Source organism: Rhynchophorus ferrugineus, unplaced genomic scaffold (assembly GCF_030347505.1).
Source record: "Rhynchophorus ferrugineus isolate W39M unplaced genomic scaffold, kcgeb_rfMv2 rfM4, whole genome shotgun sequence".
NCBI lineage: Eukaryota > Metazoa > Arthropoda > Insecta > Coleoptera > Curculionidae > Rhynchophorus > Rhynchophorus ferrugineus.
The window spans coordinates 27598436-27617708 of record NW_027472583.1 but is presented as its reverse complement, the minus strand read 5'-3'; the positions used below and the strand labels follow the sequence as shown (position 1 = coordinate 27617708).

Below are 19273 nucleotides of genomic sequence, written 5' to 3'. Positions count from 1 at the left end.
GTTAATACTATTTCAGCTTCAGTAGTGAAACAGATGCTGTTGTAATAGAAATGTGCAAACGTAGCTGTTCTGTTCAATATCGATCAAAATATGTTCTTATAATATATATATATATATATATATATATATATATATATATATATATATATATATAATAATAATAATACTAAGTTATATCCTTACATTAGGTTACAATCCACTAGCTAGCATACATTGTATATCCTACAAATAAGTTGAATTACATTTTACTTGAAAAATGGTATTTTTAGCCATTATAATGGTTAAAATACATAACAGCTGGTATTTGTTATTTAGAAATAGAAACTGTTTTTAAAAGGTAGAGAACCTGATAAATGACGATGGATGTCCTGCTATCATTCAACATTTACCAACCAGAAGTAATAGAATAATCAATTGATTTAATATTAAAAGATAATTTGATTCTCAAATACGCCCTTTGTTTTTTTTTTTTTGGTTTGATACTAAAACACTCTTTTTTTGATAAAAAGCTTGATATTTAAAAAAGTGTCTACTTTTTCAGAATTTTCATCAAAATATTTGTGGCTATTCCCTAAACTCATAAAGCTACTTTGTGGCATCGTGTGGCAATTGAAACAAAGATGGTTCTAAAGATCTTTCCAAACCAAGTTCTAAAAATGTTTATAAAAAACAAACATAACTATGTTGTATACAAGGTTAATTCTACTTAGAATTCAACGAGGTGCATAATCTTAATAAAAACCTGACACATATACTTGAAAAAATATTACTCTCAAGGATATCAACTCTTATTATTACGAAAACCTCAATTTTATATCTCAATCTGTCATACCAAATGAGTTTTATTAAGACTATAGAGCAAATTGAGGTAGCTGTTAAATATGGCCGAAATTAAGCCCAAGAAAAATAGCACCCAATTAAAATTCAGCAGTTCCTGTTGACGCTATTTAGGGTCATAAATTCTCGACTTGCCTGGTCCCATCAAAATTGTGTAATTCTCATGAATATCCTGAACAAATACGACAAAACAAACGACTAAATAAGGAACAATTTCCCTTTTGAATATTATATCCCCGTTTATTATAATATAAATGAAAAACAGTCTATATAACCGTATATTTTGGGCTTGTAAATGAGCAAGGTAGTACGGAAAGGCTTATATAATTAAAAGTTTATAACTTTAGTAAATATTCAGATGGAAATACGATCCAATAAACGTCCTAATAAAAATGCGGCTATTTCATTGGATGTTGGTTTTGGACGTAATATAAACACCAGCTTAACAATAAATAGAACTGCTTGTTCGGAAGTTGTTTTCTTACGTATCTGACGTGTCGAAAGGGAAATAGTCCAGTCAAACAGTAGTTTTACATTAAGCACAAAATAAATACATTCACATTAAATAATTGAGCACTCGAATCACAATAAAATTAGAACTTAACCAAACTATCTTATTCATACTCTCGTGGACATGTAAACTTTAACAACTTAAATTAAAAATTTAATATCAATCAGTATTTTATGTTCCCGTGAAAGAGTAGTGGGTATTCCAACAGACCAAGTCTAACACAACAAACGAACATACCTACAGTTTTCCATGGCTTTGCGCTGTCTTCAGGCAATTCCGATACTAAACAAACTTGAAAATAACGGTTTGGATTAACTTCCAGCTCAGCAAGTTTTTTTGAATTATTGACTTGAAGTTATTGATTTTTTTTTAGTCTTAATTTCAAATCTTCAGATATTCTAGGCGTTTCAAAACGCGGTTAGTCACTAATATCTATATCACCACTTCTTAAACCTTTGTACCAATTGTCCTATAATAAAAATATAATTGAATGTTTCATTCGCTTCATGACCTAATAATTAGAAATTGTGCTTTAGTAAAAACAAATATGACAAGCGTGTTTATTAACTTTAGATTTGGTGATACACATTAGATGAAGGTTTTCTTCAAAATAGTAATGGTTAATTACATTAGTATATAGCATCATCTAAAATATGATTTTCCTTTTTATATATTTGGTTGGACTTGCAAAAACCAATTAGTCGCTCATCGGTTGGTCTCTTAGATTTTCTCGGAAGCGTGCTTATAGTTAAACCAGAAGGAATCTGCAAGCAATTTTTCATTCCAGAGGTTCATAACACATGACGATGGGGCTTTCAAAAACAATCTGTTAAAACTTCATGATATTCTACTCATAAGTCTTTGAGTTATTGTGCTAAGAGTGACAGCCATCAAAACGATCGTCATCTGAGTGGACAGCAACTGGTGACAGACCTATTTTGAGGCAAAAGATAAATCGTTCTACAAAAGTGGTACTGAAATGTTAGCGTGACGCTGGAATGGTTTTACGTTCAGGCACTTACGCTGATGAATTAATTTTGAACAAAAAAAAAACGCGTTTTTTTTTGTTACGCCCGAGACTTTTCAGCACATGTGCTGTACATACTAGTAACATATTCGTTGTGGAAAGAAAGTAATTTAGATTTCTTTTCATGTCAAAGTCAAAGGACTTTACTCAATTTTCGCTAAAAACTGAACCAACTAATTTTCACAGGTTCCTTTTGAAGCTTTATTCATTAAAAGCATTTTACAGAGACTAGAACTAATGGCAACGAACGGAGATAGGTTAGGGCTATAGGGTGGTTGTATAAAATCTTCCCAACTAATCTCTTTGCTGAGTCACTAAAGATGTGTGTGATCTAATGGTTGTCTAATCTATTGATCAATTTCCCCTTTTTAAATCATATTTTGCTGTTTTTTCCCAAATAGAATCGAACTAATGATTTGGCTATTTATCTCATGACGAACGATTCATATTTAATACCATCAAACATGCAACATCACTTTCATTTGCTATAACTTCATCCCGCCTTGACTTGCTAATAGGCATCATCCTAAATACCATACAGTTTTTGATTAGCCTGAACTCGGAAATAAAAAACGTAAAATATGTCATGGCATTCTAGATTCTCTAATTTCAATGCGTAATAACTTTTGACTGATCAAATAAATTTCCTTGAATAAGTATGCGACTTTAAAATATCTTTTATATTTTAGTTTAAACCAAAATTATTTTCTCGCCAATGTAATATTATCTTTAATGAACATATAACTCGAGGATGTCTTCTTTAGATTGTTATACAAGTTCTGAACTCCAGATCTCACAACCTCATCCCTACTTGTATGCTTCATTTGTTTGCTTATACATCCAAATGTTTCTACCCAATACATTCGCTCCCAACAATTCTATGCATTTCTTTTTCATTATATTGACAACATGGTTCCTCCTTTGTAGATCTCGTTAATTTTCTCTTCAATTGTCCTTTGCCAAATAATCATATGAAGGAGCAAAATAGAAATGTAAGCAGAATACAAATTATTCCATCATATACATATGTACACTATGATTATCAAAGGAATAATAGTTCAGTTTAATTTGCTAATTGGGGCATTAATATATCGTAATTTTCAATCAGTACAATCCAGCTTTTAATCAAGGATAGCCGTATAATTTAGTTCCAAAAAATTTGACGTCATTAATTATTATCGAATCAATATCTGATTTTATGGAATGTAATTTAGTTTTTGAACATTGGACGATTATCGGCCTTATAAAATATACTTTTGTAAACAGGTTTTTGAATAAAACTTTTTTGTATAATATTTATAAAATCATAAAGTAGATGGACTAGCGAGAACTTCAGTTACATATTCGGAATATTGTCGAAATTTTCCATAATTATTTTATATAAATAAAGTTTAATTTTCTCCTTTAAGGTCTGACTTGTCAATATAACCTTTATTCTTTATAATTTTTTTACGAAAAATTGAACCGACTTCAAGAAATAAATAAGGAACTCACTAAAAAGTAAAAAATAATCAAACTTAGATTTTTAACACAAAAAAACGTTTTAAAATAAAATATGTAAATAAGAATCGCTGTAATAACTAAATAAAAATAAACAGAAACCTTTAACATATCTACGACACGTATTCTACATTATACTATATACTCACAATTTAGCTCAATATCTACCTAAACCTATTTCTCTATCTACAATATTATTTTAACTACTACCAACTGATCTGTTTGAAGTCGGTTAAATTTTTTTCGTAAGCAAATTTTATTTTTCTCTATTTAGTGTTAGATATTTACTCAACAAATTACGCAGTTATTTTATTACAGTATTACAATGGATAGTATGAGGAAAATTAGGAATAAAGAAACAGTGATTGAAAATAAGGAACGCTTCAGGTCTCGGGATCCGCTACTTATCGAACTAGAACAACCAAAAGTTGCTGCCCCCGTCGGGAATCGAACCCGCGACCTCTACGTATGATCATATGATATGGTTAATACTTAAAAGTAAACTAAATGGTTTTTACACTGCACTACTTCCGATTTTCTGTTAAATCAGTTCAGCAATAACATTATACCCAAATATCTGATTGTTATATAAAAAAATATATGAAAACTTTGTACATGCCTTCTAAATATGACGGTCTTCCTCGATTTCCCCCCTTCCCCCACCTGATCCTGACTTGGTTCCAATAGGACCACCTCGGAAATGCACTTTTCGAATAAAAAAAGAATTTTAAAAATCCGTCCATAATTGACGGAGAAATCGTTAAATATATATTAAAAAATATATACAGCCTAACATAGAACCTCCTCCTTTTTTGAAGTCGGTTAAAAAGGCATAAACCCAAAGAAACAAAAGAACTACTACTTCAAGAATTTTATGAGCAATTATTTCTACAATAACTAATTTCTTTGTAAAGCTCTGTAGTGTTCAATGTAGTGCTAAAAATTAGAGGTCAGTACAATTTACTGAAGTTCTGATGTTATACGACAAGCCACATATTCAAAGAATAATGTCTCCTTCATTTTTAAACTTGCAACCTAAATTGGTACATCTAACTGATGGCATATTATAGAACCAAATTCAAATGCAAATAAAAAATTGATTCCCTTAATGTTTCTATATAACCACATATTTGTCTATCAAAACATATTGAAAATTAATATCAAATTAAACTTTTATCATAAGGCGTAAGTGCGTAACTGTGATGAACAACAACTCACACAATATATTCAAAACTGGATCAACATTCAGACCGAATGGAATGTGCACTAAGAAATTAATAAATACATTCTTTGATGGATATATGTTATGCTGACCGATGTAACTATTAAACATTTGTCAAACTGCCAAACGTGCATTATTTCAATCACAGAATAGACAACCCCTGCATAAAGTTGTAACCAATTTTTGTTCGTCCAAGCCATCTAGAAGGGCACAATTAAAAAATAGGATTAAAATATATTATCTATATTACAGGGGGAAATTAAAAAATAACATTGTAATAAAATATTTTATTCAAATGCTAATTAACATTTGTATAAAACATTTTCAAAATACATAAAAACAATATCTAATCTGATAACTAAAATAAAAAATTAAATAAAAAACTATAAATTAAAAATAAAAATTATTTCTCCAAAATGTACGTAAAAATACATAATTTGAATTGAATATGCTAAATATATGTTACAATTTTGATTACTAAACTTCCTTTTCTTCTTTATATATTTTTACAGGTGCTTAATTGGACATTATCCATATTATATGTAGCCATTCAAAATTTTCCATTTTTGCCCTTTGCAATCCTAGTTATTTTTTTCTTCCACCAAAGCAAACAATACTTAATAATATTACCTTTATTGTGATATTATATGTGGTGCACATGTAATCATTTTAAACAAGATCACCATTTGCTGACAATATCTAAAGGAAAATTATCTGTGAAGTTACAATTAGGAATTGTATCTTTGTTAAAGAATAAATCGCCTTCGACTTCTGAATAAATTTTCTTCGAAAACTTTACGTTGGAGATCATAAAAGGTCACAAAGATGCCACAAAAATTTCAAATCGAAAACAAGAATAGAAATCTAATATTTTTACCTCTAATGATTTAGTGATTCGTACGCGTAAAACATTATTGTGGGTGTGCTCATTTAATTCTTATTTCATTTCTATGTTTTGTGGTTTAAATATTAGTTGGGTTATCTTGAATTTTCCAATTTTCTACACAATTTTTTTAATTTTTCCTTGCGTAAAAGTATATAGGTATTAATTTTTTGAATTATTAATATTATTTTTAAATTAATTAATATTAACACTTACGATCATTTAAGCATTAACACAACATTTTTCTATTATTTTTCCCTTTCAGAGGTTTTCTTGTTCAAAGAGCGACAACATTTGACTGAGCAAACGAATGACGCTACTTTTATATCTGGAATATTTGATGTTGGCCTTTGAAACGTGTTGAAAAAGTTGAATTGAAGAAGCACTACAAGAACATGCACCTATAAAGCAATTTTGTAACGAAAACCGAAATATATTTTTCCCAACCTTACATAAGATCTTTACCCAATTTATCAACTTAATCATTTTATCAATTTTGATTAAATTATATTGAAACTCTACAACCTGTTTGTATTAGATTTAAATCGATACTTGGGAACGATGATATTTCCAATATATTGCCGAGATTTAACAAAACGTAAAGTAATTAAAGTTGATATTGAGACGCTCCACAGTTTATTATTGAATCGATAACGCGATATGGAAAACATTCACCGCCATACAAACCCCACACAATACTAATACAAGAAACACGTAGGCTCAGAAATTAGTTTCTATTTCCAATGTAGCAGGGAAAATGGGAAGGGGCAGGGTCTGTCGGTTGACATTTTTGGCAATTAAAACTTCTACGACACACGTTCATATTCAGACGGTCCCCATGACATAATAAATCGTTGGAATATGTTCATATACCTCGCGACAAAAACAAACCTATTAATTCACGTGAATTTAATTGAGTTTGACGCGGGGAGGGGGCCGTTGTTGAACTTTCTTGGGCCTCTTCTTCGAAGTTTACCAAACCCCACCTCCCGCGCGCTCGTTCGTTTTCCATATTTCTCGTTATTTCGGGGCCGCGAAGTTGTTTCGCTCGCTCAATGGCGAATCAGCCGGGCCACCGCCAACTATACAGAATAAACATTTAGCTGTGGATTGAGATTTTATTCGATTTTGAAAAGTCGCGAACGGCGGAATTCAATTAGCCTATTGGTAGTCGGTAAAGGTGGCAACTTCCCGAACTCATTGCCGGGCGGACGACTTTATATAATCGTAATAAGTTTTGCGATGTATTAAAGTTAACAATTGGCTGTTTGGCGTACGGCAGAAACAATTTCGACTTTATATTTGATGAACTTCCGAGGAGAATCTATATATAGACGGGCCGTCGTTCTAATTATTTTTAATGTAAAATTAATGAAAACATTCAACGCTGATTCTGTATTTACTGTACGCCTTGTATTCACTAACCATAAGTATGGTATGCTTTAATTTGGTATATATGTCATTTTATACTACTGATATTAACCCCAAAACTACACAGGTGTCTAAGTTAAAAGGTGTTAAAGGTGTTAAAAGTGTCCAGTTTAGTTCCTAAAAACGTACAAAAGAAAGCAGAAAGAAAAACCGCTGATAGTCATCGTTTGCTGGTAAAGACTTATGGTGAACATTCCCCAACCATAGAAACTTTTGAAGCATAGTTACGCTTAAAATGATCACTTAAACCTTCATGTTTAAACATTTGAAACAGCGGAATTGCAGGAATTATTTCAACTCAAAATACTCAAGAAGAATTTGAAAAAAATTGAATGTGAATCGAGTCATAATTTATGAACAATTACAAATAATGGTTGCCACCTGATTTAAATGACTGGCAATTAGAAAATCGAATAATAACAGTTAATGAAAAATAGATTTATTTCGAAAATCCTAAGTGAAAAAGTTATGATTATCACCGGATAAAGCAGGATCATTTGCAAGACCAAATTACTTTGATCGCAAGAGCATGCTGTGTGTCTAGTGCGACCAAGTTGGTGTCGCATATTAGGAACCGTCTAAACCAGGAAAAACAGTTATTACTGATTGGTACCGACAACAAATAATCAATTTGACATGAGCACTGATAGAAAAACATCTACAATACCGTCAAAGACCTGATAGTTAAAAAATGGCTTGATAAATTGTTTAATTCGTACAGTACATAAAAAGAGATATCTCTTTTTTAATAAATTTGCTATTAATTTCAATATATAAATTCATAGCTTTTGTAATTTCAGCATTAATAGTCCCCATGACATAATTATTTTTCCTGGCTTCCATTCATTGACATTCAATTTCTATTTCCAGATATTTGAATGAATATTTCTATCCTTATTTTTTCAATTTGTATTTTTATTTCATCTCCCATTACCATTTAACTTTCGTTTTGCTCTTGTACCTGCATTTATTCATAGTTGCTATCAGTACATCATCAGCAAAAGCTCCTTATAATATATTTTTTTAAATATTGTTGTGCCCCATGTGTAAACTTGTTTTTCGATCTACAATATTTTCAATATAAATATTATTAACACTGTTGGACTTAGAGTTCCTCCTTATCTTAATCATGCTTGGGTTCTGAAAGTTTTGTTTTTTTATTGTCTGTCATGACAGCATTTGTTTTTTGTTTTCCCTCGATTACTCTAATAATTTAGTCCAATAAGATTTAGATATGATTAGATTACTCTAATAATAAACATAGTCCTCCTTTTTCCAATCTTATCCATAATATTTCTCTTCTCAATGAATGTTTCTTGTATTTTTAGGGGAAGTGTTTTTTCACTAATTTGTCTTCCTTCTTGTAAACTTCTTCCCTTTTGAAAGCCGCACTACAATTCTATCAGTGATTAGACACATCGCTCATTTTAGCTGTTTATTTTTTTTCTATTAATAAGGGTTCATAGCACTAATTCTCTTATAGTCATTGCAAACCCCCCTGTCTTCCCACTGCAGCTAGTCACTATAATCGAAATCATCACCAAAATGCTTATAGTAATAAGTACATATTTCATAAAACACAACATCGGCACTCAGGGATGTACATAATAGTAATCCTACTTGAAAAGCCCACGAATGTAAAATTGTTTGTATTAATTGTACCTCGGTTGCTCAATATAGTTTTGAAGATCTTGTGAATTGCATTATTTTTACCCTTATCTCCATAGTATAGCCTGTATGGAATGGTTTCCTTACTTTGAGTGTTTCGAATAGTCCTATAGTCCACCTTTGGCGTATCCCGCACTGCGATGCTTGTGTCATAAAACTTTATTATTATAATGGATTAAAAATGTTTTTCAATGAATAGATGTTTCTTAAATCAAATACATCATAACTGAGAAACATTGAGTAACTTCAATGCACCTTTGGTGATTTTACAGCCTGAACTATGGCGCTTTTGCCTGAACTCCATTAAATTATATGTAATTCCTTTAAAAATGCAGAAAATAGCTCCATAAGTGAGTTGATTCTAAGTAATTGAATGAATTAAAAAGAGAACAGCCTTATGATCTCTCTGGAATGTTACTAACTATCTCTGGAACTACCGCGCCAGTTTGAATGAAAGCCGCAGAGTTTAAAACAAAACTTTGTATTTAGTTCAAAATGTTTATATTTTAGCAGATCAATGGACAACACTGCTACGTATTTCTATTTTAATGTAAACGAACGCCCTTAATTCTAAATTATTTACTTATCATATGTGACAGATAGATTAAATAATCCGTTTTCTTTTCGAACAACCAGGCCTTAGCGCGCGGTCTCAAGATATACTCTAACATACACATCCATATATCTGTACCAAATAATTAAAGTCCCAAATAGATTCAAACAAATTTATATTAAATCAAAATTAGATTTAATAGAACCTAATACTCTAAATATTCGCTATAGCGTTCAGGATATATAACGCTATAACATGCACAATTACAGGCATGTATTTCCCATATCATATCATGACAACATTTTATATAATAAAATATATAATGAATAATTTATAGAATTTTGATTTTTAAAACTTTACCAGCTATTTGAACTAGACTAACAACTCTACCTATCTATATTTAACCCAACTTATATTTACCCTGAATATATCAATAAAAAAACAAGTAAATGAAATTTATTGTTTCAGGAACTGATAATCATTTTCTATCAATCAAGAGTACAAAATGAAAAGATGCCGGAACAAAACACAAGCTGTGATCAACGGAACTTCGGTAACTACTCCACTATGTTCGGAGTGACCGACATACCCGAATGGGAGGCCGTCATTACCGTCTTCACGTTGGGCTTCATCATCCTGCTCACCGTCATTGGCAATGTCTTCGTAATCCTCAGCGTGTTCACTTATAAACCATTAAGAATCGTGCAGAACTTTTTCATCGTATCATTAGCGGTCGCCGACTTAACCGTCGCGTTATTAGTACTACCCATCAACGTAGTGTATTCAGTACTAGGACAATGGGTCTTCGGTATACACCTGTGCAAAATGTGGCTCACCTCGGACGTTATGTGTTGTACTGCGTCCATCTTGAACTTATGTGCCATCGCTCTCGATCGATTCTGGGCCATCACGGACCCAATAAACTACGCTCAGAAACGAACGCTTAAAAGAGTACTAATTATGATCGCTGCCGTATGGTTGTTGTCGCTCTTGATATCATCACCACCTCTCATCGGCTGGAATGACTGGCCTGACACCGAAGTATTCTTGGAGAAGAAGGAATGCAAACTATCATCCAGACAGGTAATATTATTAAGCACCATATTGAAATCGAAATAATAAAAACAATTTCAGGGTTACGTGATCTACTCGTCACTGGGATCCTTCTACATCCCACTGGCTATCATGACGATTGTTTACTTCAAAATCTTCTTCGCGACCAGGCGCAGGTTACGCGAGCGAGCCAAAGCTTCGAAAATCAATGCCATCTCCAAGAATCAGATACGGAAGAACGAGGAAGTCGATAGAGACAGCGTGAGCAGTGAGACCAATCACAACGACCATCGTAACAACTGCAAAAACAACGAGAAGAAGAAGAGGAAGAACCGCGAAACTATTGAAGATCGAGTACAGCTCAAGCCGATACTAACTCATGAGGATTCAGTAACTGATATAGGTAACTAAATCATTACTATATTATAATTGTGGTAGATGTATAATCCTGTTGTTTTAAAGTAGGCGTCACTAATGCTGCTGGTTGTATTTATATATTTAACAAAACTTTTACTTTGTCCTCCCATTTCTGATTTAAAAAATTTATTCTAATATAAACATGCAATTTTTAAACACTTTATCCTGAAAATTGTTTGACAACATTTACATATGACATAATTTCTTCAAAGTTTTGCATTTTGTATTGCAATATGTTAAATACTACATAAATTAAAAACATAAATATTTACAAATTTTCCAGCAAGTCTATTTCTTACAAAAACAGACAATGACAAACTTCATCTTGGACATATTGTCTTCCATGAATGTGAAATAAGATAGAAATGCGAATGGCTAAAGTAACTCCAAGTATTCAGTGTTTTGAACATTTTATTCACGAAGGCATTTCCATCACAGTCACCACTTAAACAATTGGTATTATTCCTTATTACGTTTACATTGAGTCATCATACAGCTGGATACCATACCTTTTATACCACAAGTACATATTTTATACAATATACCGTAAGAATCAAGAACGATACAAATTAATCTCTTTAGAAGTATTTTTCTTTGTTAGAAATGTGCTAAAACAAATGTTTGTTTGTTTGTACTTTTGTTTATTAGGTGCTTGATTGTATTTTGACCAGAGATAACATGCGAGATATCGAGGTAAAAACTGTCATACTACATAACCTAGCTGTTAAATTCCATGGTTTTATCTACATCAAATAACAGTTTTCCACATAGAATTGTCCAATTAAGTGTGTAAAGTCACTAATCACGGAACGCCCAAAATTACATTTTTGAGATAGAAAGTTTCGTTTCGAAGTCAATCAAACACTTGTACAAGCTTTGGTGATACTGCTAAGTAATATCCAAATTGTCGGTTTTGGTTTCAGACATTTAAAAAAGGTGATTTTGATGCCAATAGCCAAGAATGTGAGGCCAAAAATGTTCGAAGGCAATGAATTGTAACACTTATTGGACGAAACCCCACCTCTAACCAAAAAAAACCCTACTGTTTACAGAGCATACATATAATAGAAAAGATCGAAGAACCTACGTAAAAGAAAGACCATCACACGATTTTTTAAAAAATGCCATTTCGAACATCTACAACGTCGTAACTTCGTTGAATGTCAAACAAAAGAAGACATTTCTGTGGTGTATTGCGGCTGGCGATGATATATTTAGTACATGCTGATACAGAATATTCATGGCTATAAAATATTGCAAGTAAAGTTGCTAAAACCGAATTAAACTGTTACTGGAAATATCTATCTGTTGGAAACATTGAACCACGCATTGTTGTGAAAAAGGCCAGACCAGCGCCTGGGAGACACAGACAACCTCTAACATGACAACAATAGGCGCCACATATTTCACATTATTTAATTTTGTTTCTATAATTCCGATTTATTTCCATTTTTTAATTTTTTATATTTATTTTTTAATTTAAACACTTTTAGCTGGTATTATATCAGGATCCATATAGCCAAATTTGGAAGTATTTGCCCAGTAAACAATACGGAAATGAAAAACCAGCTACATATTTTAACTGCGTTTGAAATACAATACTTTATCGTGAAAACCATTTTATTGAATTAAAATTTCTTACTGTTATATATTTTCGATTATTACAGTTAATATAACTGCCTTTGTGTGCGAGAAAAATATATATTTTATGTTATTATTATAATTAAACGTATAATTTAAATAGCAATGAAAAATTAAAAATATTATCCGAAATTGTATCCTTATCCAAACATTTTGGCCAAATATTCATGTTAAAAATAAAATGTAGTCACCACGTAAATATTCTTAGAATCTCGTTGCAAGCGAAAAAATATAATTTGCATATTTTTATGTTCTTCATCAAAAAATAATCACATATGTGAAAATATAGTAGCACTTCCTGCCTTATTTGTATATTGGTGTTGCTTGTAGATTGATTTTAATCAAGTCAACATTCAAGTTTTTTATTAGTATACCTACTACTGCCACTTTTTCAATTAACATGGATTATTATCTGACCCCCAGTTATCCACCATGTGTTAAATATACGTTAAAATAATCTTAACAGTCAAGATATTTTTTTTATTATATTTAACAATATTGTCCATAAATATACACATGCATATATGCCCAAACTGTAATTAAACGATTTCCAAACGTCAAAAAAAGAATGCCAAAAATGTCGGAAATTAATGAATTAATGAAGTTGAAGAATATGAAATTGAAGTAAAGTTTCACTTTATAATATCGTAATAACGAATCATTTTGTCGTTTTGGTAATGTTATCAGTTAAATTCCAATATTCCACTATTTTTCATACTTCCGGAATTTGAAGAAGGTACTGATGTACATTTGGGTTACGATTAAGTACAAGTGTTTAAGTACATTAAGCTTTTCTTGGCACTTTAATGGTTCTCTAAATAAATTCTCTAGATAATTTTGGAAAAATATCCAAAGAGATTCAAATTTAAAGTTTAAAAAATGCAAATTATAAATTCAAATATAATAACGAACATATTATAGAACAATTTAATTAATTATAATATTTAGACTAAATATTATTATACAATTAATAAATATAAAAATAATATAACATAATCCAATTAAAAAACCTAAATTAATAAACTTATAGGTTTAGTATCATCAGTTGGTTATTTTATCAAGATAGTATTCATAGTAAAAGAATAGAATGTGTAACCTGCAAGTATTTTTATGTCACAATATGCATTATGTTGTCGTTGAGAGGTTTTACGAGGAAACGAGTGTCTTTTCTGCGATTTTTCTTCATATGGTACAAGCTTCTGATAAAGTATGGTCTTAGAGGCTTAAAAGTTAATAAGATGTGGCGTCAATAAATAGTAAAATTGTTTAAAGCATATATTTCATGTTTTTATTCAGATTTAAACGTATACTGAGTTAGAACAAGCATTGTCAATTCAAGTTTATTGACAGTAAATCTATCCAAGCCATTTTTATAAATAAAAAAATCAGTATATCCCTGCTAAAATAAGTAAAAAACAAGTGTCATATGCTAATACAACAAAATATTTGAAAATTAATTTGGATATGAAGATATGCTGGACAGCTCAAATGAAGGCGAAAAGATTATTGAATGTTAAACTGAGAAAAATGTTTTGGATACTTGCCATCTTGGCATCTCTACCCTGCCATCTTACAATCAAGTACTTCTGTACAAAAAATCCTTAAGCCTATGGACATATGGCGATATGGGATTGTAGCAATTAAAGCAATTTGGACAAAATTGGGCAATTTTGGAACAAAATATTAAAGAATGCTGTTAACGCTCCGCATTACTTAAGAATGGTCTTTATAAAGCCATGAATATGGACACCAGAAAATAATTTACTAGGCAATTAAAAAATTTACGAGAGTCATGAACAGAGACATTAATGTCAATCAAGTTAATATCGACCAAATTTTTCAGCTGGTTTTGAGTCGTATCTTTTGGGCATAGGCTACGTTAATATTAGCGTGAATAAGTTATTTGAACAGGCAAGATTCTGATGGCAAAATATTTAGTTTTTTATTTATAGTAATTTAGGATTGAACAATATTAGTCATTGAAGAATTTTTATTCAGACTGTAATTTTAGTAATATTTAATTAAAATAAAACTTAATCAAATTTATAAGTGATTGCCAGTTTTCAACCCATATTAGGATCTAATTAATTTTTTATTGTTTTACTTATTTGACCATGCGATTCGCAGCGAACAAAAGTCGTAAAACTCCTCTTAAAGTTAAAACGTCGAAAAAAAGCCGGAGCTCTACCAACGTGAGTATATCTCAAGAATTTTTTATTATTCGACGGCTGATTTATTTCCATTTTCTAACTCTCTGTTTCCGAATTTTAATTAAAACCCGCTTTAAAACAAAATTACTCTATTTCCCGAACAATATAAAACTTCTGGAACTGAGAATATTTGCAATCCGAAACTTTCGCTCGACGTATTATTTTGATCTTAAGCACGCACCTCTCTCCCCTCTCGCTCTTTCTCACTCTCCCTCCCCTTTTCATTGTTTTCATCTCTATCCCCCCATTAAAATCCTACAAATAGTAATTTTGTCCGCCTTTATCGATAATTGTTTGTTATAAATTCGAACAGGAACTTCGCAACTTGGGGTCATTCAAAACGAACAGTCCTTGATTGAATTTATTTGGAGAAAACAATGGAAATAATTCAAATTTTAACCACGTTAGCTTCGTCGCCGTAGAGTGTATTCGAGAGGGCGTCATATATATTTATAATAAGATCCTTGTTACGTAGTTCGAAGTTCTCAAAACAAAATAAACTTCATTTATGTTTGTTGTCAAAGTTTCAATTTTGTAATTTGTAGGAAGGAAATCCAACAAATTCTTGTGATTAAAGGCGTTGAGAATTGATATTAAATTATTGATTAATTCTTTTTTTTGTTAATTCAAAAACGTTATTATATAAATTTAGGTGCTGTTATTTAGACGTAGCTAAAACATCAATATATTAACAAGCATCTTCATCTCTCAAGTACTACATGATTCAAGAACGATATTTATTCGTAAAACACAAAGTGATTGACATAATATATAAACAGGAGAAGACGTGGTAGATTTTGGTATAACCATTGAATCCTGAATCGACATGTTAGGGTTGTAACCTATTTAATTTTCAAAGGGATTGACGGCGTTTTCAACCCCTATATTTGTTGGCTATATGAATACAAACTAGACTGTTCAAGAAGTTCAAAAATCAATATTCATTTGTGTTGACCTCAACTTCAATAACTTTATTCCAAAAATCGTCGTATTCACATTACATTTATTGACATCTTCAATGTAGTTTTCCAGAAGACCTATGTTATAAGACCTAGCTCTTGTACCGCTAGTGAAAAACCGGGGTACTTCCATTTAATCCATTTTATAAATGAATCTGCAGTCTATTTTTCTGCGTGCCCTTGATCGTTTTTGGTCATTCTTATTCTGTGGCCAGTTAGCGATAAGAAGAAGAGGTCTGACGTCACCACTGTCCCCTCCCCCCCTTAGCGAGATGGTCGCGGGAAATTTTGAATCCTATAGATGGTCTTATGGCTGGTTGACAGTTGGAATGTTCTTCATATATCTGGGACTCCTGATATATATATATACTGGTTTTAAACGATCGATCGATACGTTATCTTCTTTTCCATTTTTATCAATTTTAAAATACTTGTCATTTCTGTGCAAAACTCTGAAGGTATGATGGGGTTCGGGGTGTTTTTGCTTGGTTCTCTTCTTACGAAAACAAAAGGTACTTCCTGAAGATCTGCATTGACATAGGGCTTCTCTTTAGCATGGTTGGTCGCTTTTACTGATTTTTGCATGTGTTGGTGGTACATAGCCTTTTAATGGTCGGATGACATTTGGAAATTTGACAATAATCTCACTGAACGGATCCTCTCTTTCCGTTATGCTGACGTCACATATCTTCCTGGCTGTTCTATTGCACGTAGTGAAAGTCTTGTTTGAAGGGTATATTAGTTTTTGGTACCTGACATCTACCTGTATTTCATAATGGGATAGGAAGTCTGCTCCCAACATAGGATGCATGACAGCAGTTATTACAAAAACCCATTCAAATGTTCTTCCCAGACCAAATTCTAATGACAATTAAGTTGTGCCGTAAGTTGCGATCTTCGAGCCGTTAGCAGAAAAAAGTTTAAAATTGGGGTTATATGTCCCTTTGTACTTGTTTCTTGGTACAATGCTGAGTTCCGCTCTCGTATCGACTAAAAATTTTTTGTTTTATTTTCTGTCCATAATGTTCAGGTATATTGGGAACCCTATACGCCGCATTTACTGAGGTCCCTTGAATTTTCCGGAATACCTACAGGGCGAAACACATTTCCTGACTGTTTGCTGATATGCTTTATGATACCAGCAAATATCTAGTAGGTCATTTGGGCTCCTGCTATATGCTTGCCTATGTATTTGATAGTGTGGCCAGTTCGCCATAAAAATAAGAGGCCTAAAGTCACCACGCGACCGCTACGACCCTTTAGGCTACCACGCATTCAGCTACAACAAGTTCAAAGGTTGGCAACGCCAGTGGATTGGTACCATGCAGTTCCAGGCTATAAAAGACCTTCACGACCACGTCTCGCTCGCTTTTCTTTTCTCCGCCCCCTTGTAACAGTACCACGTCCACAGCGCTACCGTACTTCCTTCACCTTAACCTAATATCCTGTCAATTCTCCTGTCGACCATATGTATCATTCAATGTTAAATTAAACGAATTTTATTCAAACAGTGTTTTTAGTTATCGTGGAAATTCCTTCCAAAAATAGTGGTGAGTGTTCGGACAAACGATAGCATCGACAGCCACACATACCGACCGACCGACCGACCAGACGAACATACCTACAATTCTATTGTCAAAACTTAATTGAGACTTGAGATTAATATGTTAGCACTCTTTTTACGAAAGGCAAAAGTATTACAAAGGCGTCGAATTTTTAGTTTAACTGTACACCAATAAACCTGTATGATACTCCCCTAAGTCACTGAACGGCCTGATATAAAAACTATACGTAAAAAAACAATACAGAAGTAAAAAACACACACACAAATGAACAATCTACAAAAACTGTGAAACGAAAATCGAAGTAAGAGAATGCTACAAAAAGGTGCTATTCATTTATTACGTATGACGATTTTTGGCAGTTTTTGAAATTTATGTTTATAATTGTGATTGTCCAAAACGCAAAATCGAACATGAAAACTGATTCCTGTTACACCAGTAACCAGATTGGATAAGACCAGATGTCTTCTGGGATTATTTCTAAGTTGGTCATCCACCAGTCGGTAGGCTTAATACCTAGAACCGTGGTTCAGAGCCCACGTTAAGCAGCAGGTCCAATTCAGACTTTAAAATTTAACAAAAAAAGAATAAGCCCTCCTCTTTAAAAGAATAAGACTTTGTCGGCCCCCCTCTCTCCTAATCGTCGTACATAAATGACCCCAAAGCTATCGATGCAAATTGGTAACTAAAAACATCGAATCACAACGATTGAGGAAGAGTCAATATTCCAAATTGTAGAGTACTCTTCATCGGCTAATTTCACTGAATACATTAGCGAATACAAATGTGAATATTGCTGTCGTTCGATGTCACAAGGATTTTGAAGTGAAGTCTATGAATTAGGTTCAAAAAAACTACTTTCAACTACATAATCTAATTTCTTCATAAACAGCACTTTGAGGATTCGGTAGCTAATTATTTCCCATGACGAAATGTAAACGATTTCTATACCGCATAACAATAATTTTTCATCACGCTCCTCGGTGTGGTATCTTTAAATCACAGTTCTGTTATTTTTTAAATGATACCATCTGATTTCACAATAATTCACGGAAAGTGTAATTATCAAACAAACAACGACCAAAATATTAGATATTTCCAGTACGCTAATTAATCTAAACGGTGACATATCTCGTACGTATGATAAAATTTACTTTAGCTTTTAACAAATAACAACAAATGAATACAAAGAAACTGCTAGTGTGGACATTGTTGCCATATCAGCTGAATAATCAAGTGGTATGTTTTGATTTAAAAAATAGTAAAGTAATTAAAAAATTATTAATAATATTGAGATAAAAACGTTCTTAATAGGTTCATGCTTCCGTGTTGCGGACTCATATTACTTGAGAATTAATAAAAAGAAGACCAAGCCATTCATCGCCCAATATTGTAAATCTCAACAATATCTAGTTCGAATACTTGGGACCAGTAAAAGAGGGGAAAAAATTTGGCTAGTTATTGTATTTAAAATTTTAATTAATAAACCGAATCGAAACGTTACAACTGTAATCTGACATCTTAAACTTGACCTCATTCAAAAGTAAGGGCAATGCTTAAGGAAAATTGTAGATGTTTCTCTCTGATATCGTGTTATGAAGGAAGTCATTCTATTAACATGCAATAAACACTGCACAGTTGAGGAACAATTCCAGAGACGCACGCAGCAATCATTTGAATACTCATAGACTTTTATGACAAAATCAACCTTTCGGATGTAAGACGCAATGAGCAGCTCAAAAATCACATGGATCACTATCATAGCCTGCGATATGAAAAATAAGAGACTAATTGTTTGA

General features: G+C 32.1%; 1 protein-coding gene across 4 annotated transcripts in view; it reads left to right on the top strand.

Moving 5' to 3' along the window:
* Positions 1-19273, top strand: part of Oct-TyrR (Octopamine-Tyramine receptor) — a 145626-nt gene that overhangs the window by 111779 nt on the left and 14574 nt on the right. For all 4 annotated transcript variants that reach the window (XM_076401463.1, XM_076401467.1, XM_076401466.1 and 1 more), the window contains 2 exons: positions 10101-10715; positions 10767-11088. In XM_076401463.1, the coding sequence (XP_076257578.1) occupies positions 10146-10715; positions 10767-11088 (892 nt within the window). In that variant the 5' untranslated portion in view covers positions 10101-10145. The remainder of the gene's footprint in view (positions 1-10100; positions 10716-10766; positions 11089-19273) is intronic.